The sequence below is a fragment of the Haliotis cracherodii genome, unplaced genomic scaffold (genome assembly GCF_022045235.1).
Source record: "Haliotis cracherodii isolate W230 unplaced genomic scaffold, xgHalCrac1.p SCAF_33, whole genome shotgun sequence".
NCBI classification, from domain to species: domain Eukaryota; kingdom Metazoa; phylum Mollusca; class Gastropoda; order Lepetellida; family Haliotidae; genus Haliotis; species Haliotis cracherodii.
In genome coordinates, this window is record NW_027266290.1 from 3,118,321 (window position 1) to 3,130,672 (window position 12,352).

Genomic DNA, 12,352 nt, shown 5'->3' on the forward strand with positions numbered 1-12,352 from the left:
AGTGTTTGGCGTTTAGGTTTATGGTAAAAATTATTAGCACAAGGTATCGATGGGAAACTTATTCGTATTATTGTTAATGCGTACGATAGCATTAAATCATATGTGTGTACAAAAGGTGAATATTCAGAACAATTCCCTTGTCTAGTTGGTATCCATCAAAGAGAAATTGTGTCTCCAATGTTGTTTTCATTGATGCTAAATGATCTGGAACCATTTCTATATTCTCAAAACTACCCTTGTGTTTTTATTTAATCTAAGTCACCTAATGGTATTTTAGATCTCACCGTTGTTTTGTTAGCATTACTTTATGCAGATGATACTGTTTGTAATCATCCAAATTCATACAAAACATGATTGATATATTTTCACTGTAAAAATGGAGGTTGTATATCGTCACTAGTAAAACAAATATTTTATACTCAACAACATAAGTTCCCGTGACACTAATATTTTAGTGTATTTTTCAAACAAGTTAGGTTTGGTTTTCAATATTGTAGCACATGTATGGAATCAAGTAAAAAACGCAACTGCAACCTAAAAGCATGCATTCCATGCAAAGGTTTTATGCAAACCCCATGCATTTCACTCCCCAAGAATGGGTATGAAAACATGTGCGTTAACGTGATTACATATGCATTGTTTGGCAACGTGCTGACAACAACCACTCCGAAAAATAACAAAATTACGCAATCATTCAACATTACGAAATGCCACGCCTGTCCGAAAATGAGCGTCTGAGTGGGGTATTCATGTTAAACTGCGGCATGGTATCTTAGTGAGCTAGCACTATAAATCGGCATCAGTCCGGACTAGTTCAAGCACGCGCGCACGCACGCACGCACGCACGCACGCACACGTGCATGCACGTTGCTATATAAAATGAATAATCTTGGACGCGACGTTAAACCCAATTGCACCTCACCTCACCTTTCATTTATTGGACTTTTTTGCCCAATACATTGGTGTGTATTTTCTTTTAGTATTGGGCATAGTTGTCTAACGTTATGCGTGTTAATCATATCTTGTTCAGTGTCTGCATATTACATTGTTTATGGCTTTGATGATTGGCGTACCATTCAACAACAAGGCGTCCCTGGGCTGTTTCAGTTCACGTGGTGATCAATTATAATTATTCAATGTTGCTTTTAGAAATGTATGTAATCAGTTTTAGTATAAAGAGTTTGCCCAAGAGCAATAATTATAAACGATAATATGCACTTGTCACGATGTGACCCTCGCCAGCACTATTGTGCCAGGTATAATGATATAGCTATCAATATATATCGTAGTCCTTAAGAGCATGTTGTTCAAATCATCAATTTGAGTCATCAGAAACATCTCGCCTCTGATCAATATGACATTATCTCTTACTGGTTACCAAGCCTTGTTGGCATGGCACTTAAACCAGTTTTAACCTCATACATTGCTTATGTATCCATAAGATTATGTTGTGTTAATATTTGATCTTAAGAATCAATCTTTTCGTGTCGAAAAAGCTTTGAATACATTATCTTGATAGAAGTAAAACGATACGGGACTTTGCAATAATATTCTGCTTATACTGTTACCTGACCAAGCCATCAATAGGTATGTATACAGTGACTATTTATGTCCTTCTTTATAGACCAGGTCGTGATCAACAGCGAGAGGACAAGGCCGGCGTCTCTCCAACACGTTCGTTGGCATAGGGAACTTCTGACAACTGTTCAAAACTGAAATATAGCTCATTCCTTTTTCAGTACATTAAAGCACAGATCCGACAATAATATACGTCAAATACTGGTTGACTACTGACAGGAATGATGTTAAATGAAGTCATCACAATTATGTCTTGGATTGTTTATCGGGAGTTTGCAGAAGGTGAGTTGAATAACAGGAACGACATTCAGTCATACCACCGCTGTGAAGTAGTTTACACAAGTCTATATATTGATTAAGCCCCGTAGCTACACTCGCCTGCAACGGTATGTTGCACACAAACCATGGTTGATAAATGGGACGAATAAGGATCCACGGACCATGTCATGTATAAGGGACATAACCTATGGTTGTTAGTTTCACTAAAAGGATAAGAGCCTACCACCTGTTTTATCCTTTTTCCACACATCAGCTGTCACGCGATGACATAACTTAAATGACGTTCAAAACATCTTTGAACACAACTTACTTAATCAGTTTGCCACCTTGGCCACCTGTTCCTTTTAGTGAAAACAAAGAGGTGCGAAGGCAAAAGTATACAAATGGTGCATATGCGTAGAAACGACCGGGATGGGCAGTGTATTCGTAATAAGCTTAGCTTTAACGGTAGGAAAGTATATAAAGATTATTACTATAACAACATCGGAAATACCATGGCCCATCAGAGAAGATGTTCAAATAGATTTGTGAGATTACTGTTCAGTTATATACGGACTGGAGGAAGGATGCCGTATTGATATAAAATACACCTTGCATCGAAGGAAACGATGGAGAATATGTAAAAAGCTTAATAACACTGAATGTCAAAAAGTATTTATATCACGTATGACCATGTGTCTCTTTCTACAAGAAGAATGCTCACTACGATGCCAACAACAGAAAAGTAACATGTACATAACCATTTATGTTTTCGTGTTACCTTTTCTGTTCAGGATATATAGTTGGATCGACAGGAAAGCAAGCTCGTGCCAGCACCTTCTATCCTGACAAGAGGCCAGAGATGGCTGTTGATGGGAACACCAACGCCGTCTGGCCAAACCTGTTTCACGCATTTGAAAATGATTCGTCTCCCTGGTGGCAGGTTGACTTGGCTGAGGAGGTATTCTCACCTGAAGTGACGGTCTACTTTCGCTCAGACTGTGAGTGACAAAAAGTCATGAATATTATATTTATTCTGTATTTTCCCATTCGTATCAAACCTGAAAGCGGTAGTGTCTTTCAGGCAGACTGAAAGTAGCTCTGACAGAGAGTGCTTTTTCTCTCGACGAAGTTTACATGTTGTTCACTCGGGTGTGACATCAATTGTATTTTCATATAAACAGTATCAAACAGTTCAATTCTGTTCAAAGCGGCGTTAAATCAGACTCACTCACTGAATATGTTGAATTATGTGAACTAAACGCAGACATGCAGCAAACCTAGATATGTACATACTAGTATTCAATAAGCAGTATTACATTGCTGATTTAGATGCAGTCGCTGAGTGGTGACTCTCGTAAGCACTTTTGTACATTCATCGTTTTATTATAAACTGGATTTGTATTGATTTTGAGCGTAGAAATTCAGAAATCGCATTCTTTAATTAATTTCAATGTCCATTGGATGTTATGCTGCATTCCACCCATTATGCATATTATTTTGGGTCATGGTACACATCTTCCTGGGTCTTATGTCTCCTTGAATCCGACAGATACTCTTCGCCGTAATGGAGTGAAGATATCACTTTCACCATCTAATTCGACAAGCGCTGCTGTATGCCACACTGTAACGGGGCAGGCTGATGGATCTGACATCCCAACTGTCTACACCATCCGCTGTTACGACAGGGGGCGCTACTTGACTTTGTCAACCCACACTGATAATGGAGATGGTATAGTCCTCGACTTTGGCGAGGTCGAGGTTCATGGTAGGATATAATAACAATATAATCTTGTTTTCATTGGCTGATATGTTGACATGGTTACAACGTCAATCTACTACATAATCTCAGCTAGGCGGCCATACAGATACGTCAATCAATAGTAAATTTAAAGGTGTTGCTATTCCTCTTAATCCTACAAATTGGGCATATAGAGATTCTGATCAAGATAAGTTCGGTTTTCTTCACTCAGCAATTATCAGGTTATTGCTGGGTTTGCCTTGTATTAGTCAATACATCTCTGACGAGATTTACTGATTTACACAAACTACTTATCCAACCATATCGAAATCCTTATTCACACACAGTTCTTTAACCTTGAAGCCCAATAATGTTTTCCTATTTGCTAACCCATATTGAACTAAATACATATAGTTCGAAATAACATTCTCGTCTTCACTAATTAACCACTGCCAATACTTAATCATTCGAACATATTGGGTTACGTTTGATATGAATATATCTAATTCACTTCTTGCTGCAATGTTGTGAACATTTCTTGACAAGGGTATGTCTATATAAAACCTTGAGTGTTAATAATAACACATGATATATGAAAATTCCAAATATCAGTGACATATATCAAAATAGTTCACACCTTGACATCAAATATATGCATTATTATTACATTGATGGACAGATTGTTAAAACTAAATATCTGTGCTTTAATTATATTTATATACTTTCAATGCTTGAAGTGATTTTGTATTTTATTTTCCACAAAAATTCAATTTCCATTATATTCTGAATATGTTGATTTTACTTTTTTGAGTTGCCATTTAGCACAGTATTCCTCATGTGTATACCTTAGAAGTGGAGTCAAATAGAATAATGGCATACATATTATATGTATAAACATATTCAAAAAAGTTAATTTGAATTCAACGCTGACATCTGCACTAATATCTAATAACACAGATACAAAATAAAAAAAAGGAAGGGAGACAACTGACAGCCCTGTCTAACTCCAAACATATATTCGAAGAAAGGGGTACATCCACCTGACAGTGCTATGCAATATAATACCTGTTTTTACATACTATTAATTATCTTTACATTACATGTCCAAAGTTTATAACCGTTCTCAATAATGACTCAAATGCTGCTTCATGGTCAATGAAGGCACAGAACCAACGACCTTCATGTAAAGATAAATATTTAGTATCAATACATGATTCCTGCCAGGAGTCGATCAATTCCTTGATTCCAGGTAGCAGTTGGTCAAGTCCGTGATTCATGGCAGATGTTGATAAGTTATGATTCCTGGCAGGAGTTGAACATTCTCTTCGTGCCTGTTGATGAGTCAGAAGTTGATGACAATGCAGGTGTAGCATGGTGAAGTCTCCTCAAAACGATGAAAAGTGGCGTTTAATTATGAACCCCCAACTTCCGAAGATTACTTATAGTGGCAATGCGATTGGGTTGGATCTGTGGCCTTTTATCAAAGTACTTTCTCCTTTTAATACATAACAAAACGAGCGACATTTGGTTGGTTTCTCATAAACATTTACCAGGTTCAAATACAATATGCCATGTAAAGGTTTTTATGTGAAAGAATTCAGGTCGGAAAAAATGTTTGCTTTTGAGTGTATGTTTCTATGTACCTAGGATGTTCTGCTATGACGTACGGGTCTGGATGCAACATTGACTGTCACTGTAATGGCACAACTTGTGGTCCTGTAACGGGTGCGTGTCCTTCAGGATGCCAGGCGGGGTGGACAACAGAGTCGTGTGGACAACGTAAGTTATTGCATCCTTGCGAATTGCTTTACCAGTCTGGTTTTTAATAAAGTGAAGTTCCCTCCCTGATGATGATTTAGAAATGGCTAACACGGTATTTTAATATAAGCCAGTTGAACTGTATAATAAACTATCTGTTATATTGTCATTGCAGTGGAGAAGGCAAAAGACGTCAGCGTCTACACAAAGAACATTTCCTCATGTCCAATCAAGACAACTTTTCACAAAACCACCGTTGCTATGGCGACCTTGAGGGAAATGGAAGTGGTGCGCCTCTTATCGAGAATTGACTGCATGCATGCCTGTTATGCGCTGACTCTGTGCACACATTTTGGTTATGACTTTGGCAACTGTTCGCTGTGGAGGTTGGGGTCCGCTGTTGGTGTTGATGTGGAAATTCGAGAACTGTTGAAGAAGGAGAACTGAAAGTTCATGTGAGAACACACAGAATGAAACTTTTACCTTGTCTTTTAGGACTCCGAATATAACCGATTTCTTGTTACCAGAACGCTACTAACATTGTTGGTTTAAAGCACAGCTAATACTACATTTAATTTTGACATTGAACATTATACAGTTTGTGTACCTTTCAAGATGGTGTAGTTTGATAATCCTTTAAATCTTCTTATTCTATAATCATAGAGACGAGACCTGTGTATTTATTGCCTCTCTTTTCAATTTCTCTCTCAACCACATGTTCTGGTGAACTTGTTAAGCAGTTAATATACCAATGATGAACGGATATATATTTTAATCTTATGTTCTTGGAACTTTATTGTAACCAGTGTGAAATATTTGCCACAAACAGAGTTGGCCGTCTCCAGCCTGTTCTTATTGTTGTGATATCAGTGATAAGGTACGTTGTGAGTGTGTGAATGAGGTTTAATCCGTATGCATTGGACAATGGAATCACGTTAAACCGTTAAAGGCCATGAGCCAGATGTTGAAATTTCGCATTTTGGCACCATTTGGAGGGACCAAGTGATATATTGATATTAGTTGCTATACGTATATGCATTTAAAAAAGTGATGAACTTGTCGGAGTGGTAGCTTAGTCTTAGAACGATGCTCAATCCAAGATCTGTACCAAAAATCTATACAGTTAACAACGTTTATAACAATTACGCTTATAACGAACTGACGGATATAACAAACCTATTTTTGCTTCCAGTCATTTGCTTTATATATGCTGCATATATGCTTGTGTCGAACTACGGATATATCGAACTAAAATCGGTGGTCCCTTGGAGTTCGTTATAACCATTGTTCACTGTATTCTTACAAAATAATTATAATGCTGTATATGTCATGTTGTTCAATGCATGGGTTTTCTTGAAGTAAAGTTCTTCACAATCTCTGTGAATTGTGGTCATCATCAGAAATCATCGTCACTCTCTTCCATTTTGGAGTCCTCGTATAAATAGTCTGCAGGTAACACGTGTACATGCATTCTATTCCATTGGCAACGCACTGACAACTGGTCAACGTGCAGTGTCTAGGGCAAGAGGCTCAGTCATCCATTTTCTTCACACCACCTATGACCATCAGTTGGACTCGGGATCCTTTCTTTGCAACGAACAGCAGGAACCGCAGCCTTCACAAATTGTTGACTGAAGTGGGCGTGTGAAGGTTTGAATAATGTCTCTTAAAGTTGAAGATACGGACCACTCCTCCCTCATTTAATTTCATGTTCTAAATTGAGGCTTTTGTTAATCCTGCGCAAGATATTTCACGTGATTGCTTTCTGGGGAAGGTCCTGATCTCACCATGAGTTTTCTCTTCAAGACTCATTCCGTCAATGGATGGCTGAGTAATTGTCTCTCCCGAGGAAACAGTTTTTCTTGAGATGCCTTGCCAATACACATTGTACCATGAAATTGCCAAGTGACCAGGGCCAAGGGCCAAGGGGCAGAGCCAATACCTTTCGCATGGCCAACTTCTTGCTTTGTGCAATGAGCAAAATGTGACCAAGCAGCTTTCAGTACTGTCGCTATATTTGATCTTTTTCTGCTTATTTCTACGGGTGAACGTCTCCAAGTCATGTTTTTGAAGAGGTAAGCTGGAATTGTATCGAACTTCTTTGTCCGTTTTTCAATCCTGTCCACTCAAAGGTGTTGCTGTTTGGCTTGAAGAAGAGGAGCAACAAAAGCTGTGGAAATGCTGATACATTCGGATGGGTTTCTAATAAATGGATTGATCCACTCGTTTGCCATCACTTTTGTAATAGAATTAACATTTGTGTCATCCTATTGAATGCGAGTTGGCTCAAGATCATGGTGGAAGATTCCAAGTGATTGAGTCCTATGAGGTGTTGCAGACACACGCTTCTATATTCTGCAGATATTACTCCAAGTCATACATGTACATACCACGTGTAACACACACAAAACGTTTATATACCGTGTCTCTATGGCATATTTCAACGTTCAAAACATATACTTTTCATTGGGCCTGGTCCCTACGCAACAGATATATGTGGTCTGTGGACAAGTTGTCTAAACCATACACACCAGGCCACGTCCTCCGAATAAGTAGTGCCTATGGACCAATACTGTACCTCGTACATCTCCTTTACATACCACGTGTACCTACTGTCCTTGATATGAATACATATCACGTGCATCACCTGACCTTGGAAGGCACAATTAACATCCCCTGTCCTTGGAGTGAGTGTGAATACATGTAAATAATAATTAATAATAACTAAAAAGATAATTAGCAAAGGTTTTGTTTCAGGTATGTATACGCAACAATGAGAAGTTATGGAATTGATATCTTGTAATAACATTTAATATATATTTAAAAGCAATCTGACGCCTTCATATAACTGGAATAATGCTGAGTGCGGCATTTTACAACAAACAAACACACCAAGGGATGCTTACAATCAATGCAATCACATGATGGGTTTGAATGACTGAAATTTATTGATGTAAGCAGACTTAGTTTAATACGGCGTTGTTGAAGGGAAGTGTCCTCATATTCCATGCAGACCATCAACAAGTTCGTGGCCTTTGGCCTTATTGATGTATTCAGTGTATTTATCCACGCTGCTCTTGAAAGCTCCAGTTTTGTGGCTAATAGTTATCTGCACAGGCAAATAAGGCACAAAAGCACGGGAACATACATGTATAGTACGAGTCAAAATAGTGAATAGCATCAAACATCATGTTTGTGATTAACGCATCAAATTTGGAAATGTCCTTTTTTTAAAGCTTTACAAACGCCTTGAATGAAACCAGTGATTAATTATCATTTATTTATCTTACGACCGGCATTGGTAGCTCAGTATGTATGTGTGTGTGTGTGCGTGTCTGTTGGTAGGTGTGTGTGCACGCGTATGCATGTCTTGTGTGTGCGACGTGTGCTTTCGTGGTGCATGCGTCTGTGTGTATGTGTTGGTGTATATGTGAGTGTGTGTTGGTGTGTGTGTGCGTTGCTCCGTATGTGAGAGTATGCGCGTGTATGTTGGTGCGTGAGTGTGTGTGTATGCGTGTGTATGTGTAACCTGATAAGGATTATGATGATCAGACAGGGTTGAACCAACGCGAACGTGCAATTGGATTTATAAAACTTTGATATAAATTGAGAGAAAAATAGAATCCAAAGTTATGGAAATCATGTAAACGACCATGTTTCCATGTAGTGTCATATGAATTGTCGAGCCCCTTGGCTTCCGTAAAGTTTCTTCTTGATAATGAATGAACATCGGTAGGAGTTTTCAGAATTATTTAAAAATGGTCCCTTTCAGTGGTCTCTTTCGTCATGTTCATTCAGCAGATCTGGGTCTGCAAGAGAGCAGTCGACCGTGTACATGTACAAAATGTGAATATATGTTTCAATTATTGTTGAATATACATCAATAATTGTTAAAAGAGCTTCCTGTCACTGCTTGCATGTGTTCTAAAGTACTGTCAGAAATGTTCACAATCTGCCGTCGTGCTGAACTATACCCGTCGGGATATTATCTTGCGTTAAGTGGCAGACAGTGAATTCATCCAATATCACTGCCATCACGGGATATCCCTAATGAACTCGAGTGATTTGTAGCATATATTACCTGTCAATTCCCAAATTGAAACAATATGTAAACACAGAGATCTGTACGTAAAAGAACTTAGTTTCAAACTAACAAATGTATTACAAGATTCACTGAAGTACTGTCGGAAATGCGAGAAAACTGCTTCTTGCCTGTTAAAAAAGGAGATAATTTTTTCACAGACTGTTGTTATTGAAATATCGTGTAACTACCGATCGTCCTACCAGTGGTTTGAAGTATTTCAGTCACAAGGAGTCATATCGACAAGTTTACAGGAGACAAATTCGAACAAAAACTGGAAGTTTACATTTATTCTAAGTCCAATGATGGCAGTCTGAAAAGACTATAGAAATATGCGCACGTGGCTCCGTTATAATGATAATAATGTAGTCTTCATAAAACATCTAATCCACACACAAAAATCATTTTGAGAAAATTCTAGATACGCATCTTCTAAAATGACAAAATGACGCTGCGTTTGTTTTGTTAACATTGCTACCATGATGCATGTTACATTACACTTGCATAGCCATAACCATGATACACGATATGGAATCTGTATTGGGAAATGTATACAAGTTCTATACACTTAAGAGAGATAGAGGGAAAACATTTATTAATTTAGATAGGTTGAATTACCGAACTGCCCAGGCTGTATGGTTTTCAATTCATACCATCAAGTCTACAGTATGATAAATAAAACAAAACAGGTATAGGGGTGGTCTCAAAAACAAAACTGGGACGTAAAAGGATATTAGACAGCTTTGATACAGGGTGATTAGGCGTATAGTGTACAAGCTTACTGAGCAGAAGGTAACCCTGACATGTAGTAGAGTTTGGGGGGAATTAAAGATACAATTAATGTTAACTGCACTAACTATTGCCCTCCAAGAGATGGGATTTCGATACACTGCTTGTGGCAATGACCGAGCAATTTTCAGAGGAAAATATTCCATCCTGTCTATGAGGTCACATTATCTCCGATCCATTCATAACTATCACAGTCAGGGCGTCCAGATAATTTACCTTGATGAATCATTCTACTGACTACATGTGGCTATCGGCAAAAATCACCCATGGTACCATCAGGTAAAGGTGATCGTGTCATTGTTGTGCAAGCTGCAACCCATGATATGGGGCTTATTGGTGGATGTGTGCTAGTTTTCTAGGCGAAAAAGAAAACTGGGGATTTTCATAAGGAAATTATAGGAGGTGCCATTGTCATAGATAACGCCAGCTTATATAACGTCAGGGAATCAGATACTCTCGCCCAAACCATGAGTAGTCTGAAGGCGACATATAGGAATATATGACATCGTCGACTTCAGACCATATATATGAAACGAACGTTCAACTCACGGAGAAAATTCGGCTGAATAAGAACCCTGTAAAGTACAGGATATATGTGCTGGCGGCACAACACGGTCACGTTGTCTTACGTACGCCAGTCAAACATTGTGAGCTCAACCATGTTGTTCCCATCTTGGCTAAGTGTAAATGTTTCGTGGCAAGACATAACACAACATTTAAAAGTAAAGATTCATATACGTCATCAGCAGAGATAAATACTACCTCTAGAAATCATCTGAGAACAACGAATACTTTTGGATTCCATAACCGCAACCTTCCAATACTTATCCCGTTTCATAGCTCTTAACTATTCTGTCATGTTTCCAAGCAAATATAATGCAGTACATATCCTTTATTTCTACGCCATCAATGCACATGTCAATTAAGTAAAATAACAGCAATATTTTGAGACTCCCCCCAACTCGGTGACATTTGAATCTGTGAGAATGCACTGGGTTGTGTGAGGTCATCACCCCGGCACAGGTGTTAGGTAATTACCTCAGGTTACAGCCAGTTCCATACATGCATGACAACAAAGGAAAATTTTCTAAGTTGATCATCATTTTACCTGTAAAAGTACATTTTAAGGGTAACCACAGTGTCAGTTAGGACAGGATAGATTAGGGCACTTTGCGCTATTTTGATATATGCTCTTTTTATAGTCCTATGACTCGTATCTATAAAATGAAGCCAGAAAAGCAGTTTTCTAGCATTTCCGACAGTACTTTAGTGGATTATGCCTAACGAATCGTCCATTGACACACGACTTGACGAACTGGTATTTCTGGTAACCGAATTACCTTTGCACGTGCTACCACAGTGACATTCTCAGTGTTTGTTTTGTTTGTTTGTTGTTTAACGCCGCACTCAGCAGTATTCCAGTTATATGACGGCGGTATGTAAATAATCGAATCTGGATTAGACAATCTCGTGATTGACCTCATGAGCATCGATTCGAGCAATTGGGATACGATGGCATGCATCAAACAAGTCAGCGAGCCTTGCCAGTCGATCCCGTTAGTCGCCTCTTACGATAAGCATAGTCGCTTTATACGACAAGAATGGGTTGCTGAAGGGTTTAGGGAATTGAACTCGAATCCTCAACGTCTGTCAACTTTATCAACTGCGCTAAACAAATACCATCATTATTAATCAAACAATGTACATGTTACAGATTGAGCAATACACAAAACAATATACAATATTCTTATCTCCTCCTTCAACACGACTCTGGTTCAAATCCCTTTCTCAACAATATTCATTTTTAAATAATGTGTTTTTTAAAGAAAGAAAGGTATGGGTTTGGTTTTAAATATATAATTGTAATGCTTAACAAAAAACCCGTGCGTAATATACCTGACTAAATCAAATCATAATGTTAATGCAGAATATGCATTTATGTATTTATATAACAACATTCTGCGATGGTAAGAATCAATTGTATTTGTATATTTGTTAACATTGCTTCAATCGCCCCAGGTTTAAGGGATTCATTCTGAAATGAAATGTCCTATTCTTCGAGAGGAAATTGCATAGATACCAGCATTGCATCCACCTACTAACTTTACACATGTTCAGTGTTTAGCATATGTCACAATGTACCGAGA

At 38.2% G+C, this 12,352-nt stretch overlaps 1 protein-coding gene across 1 annotated transcript; it reads left to right on the forward strand.

The window, feature by feature from the left end:
* Positions 1-1,788: 1,788 nt before the first annotated feature.
* Positions 1,789-5,782, forward strand: LOC139477307 (uncharacterized). The gene is made up of 5 exons (XM_071259862.1): positions 1,789-1,860; positions 2,631-2,837; positions 3,389-3,604; positions 5,225-5,356; positions 5,511-5,782. The coding sequence occupies exons 1-5, from the start codon at positions 1,800-1,802 to the stop codon at positions 5,780-5,782; spliced, it is 888 nt and encodes a 295-aa protein (XP_071115963.1). The 5' UTR covers positions 1,789-1,799.
* Positions 5,783-12,352: the final 6,570 nt, after the last annotated feature.

What these genes read in the sequence shown, in the direction of transcription:
- LOC139477307 (XM_071259862.1), top strand. Translation starts at nt 1,800, where the DNA reads ATGATGTTAAATGAAGTCATCACAATTATGTCTTGGATTGTTTATCGG. An exon ending in TTATCGGGAGTTTGCAGAAG is followed by an intron (nt 1,861 to 2,630) that starts GTGAGTTGAATA and finishes TTTTCTGTTCAG; the next exon opens with GATATATAGTTGGATCGACA. An exon ending in TGGCGAGGTCGAGGTTCATG is followed by an intron (nt 3,605 to 5,224) that starts GTAGGATATAAT and finishes CTATGTACCTAG; the next exon opens with GATGTTCTGCTATGACGTAC.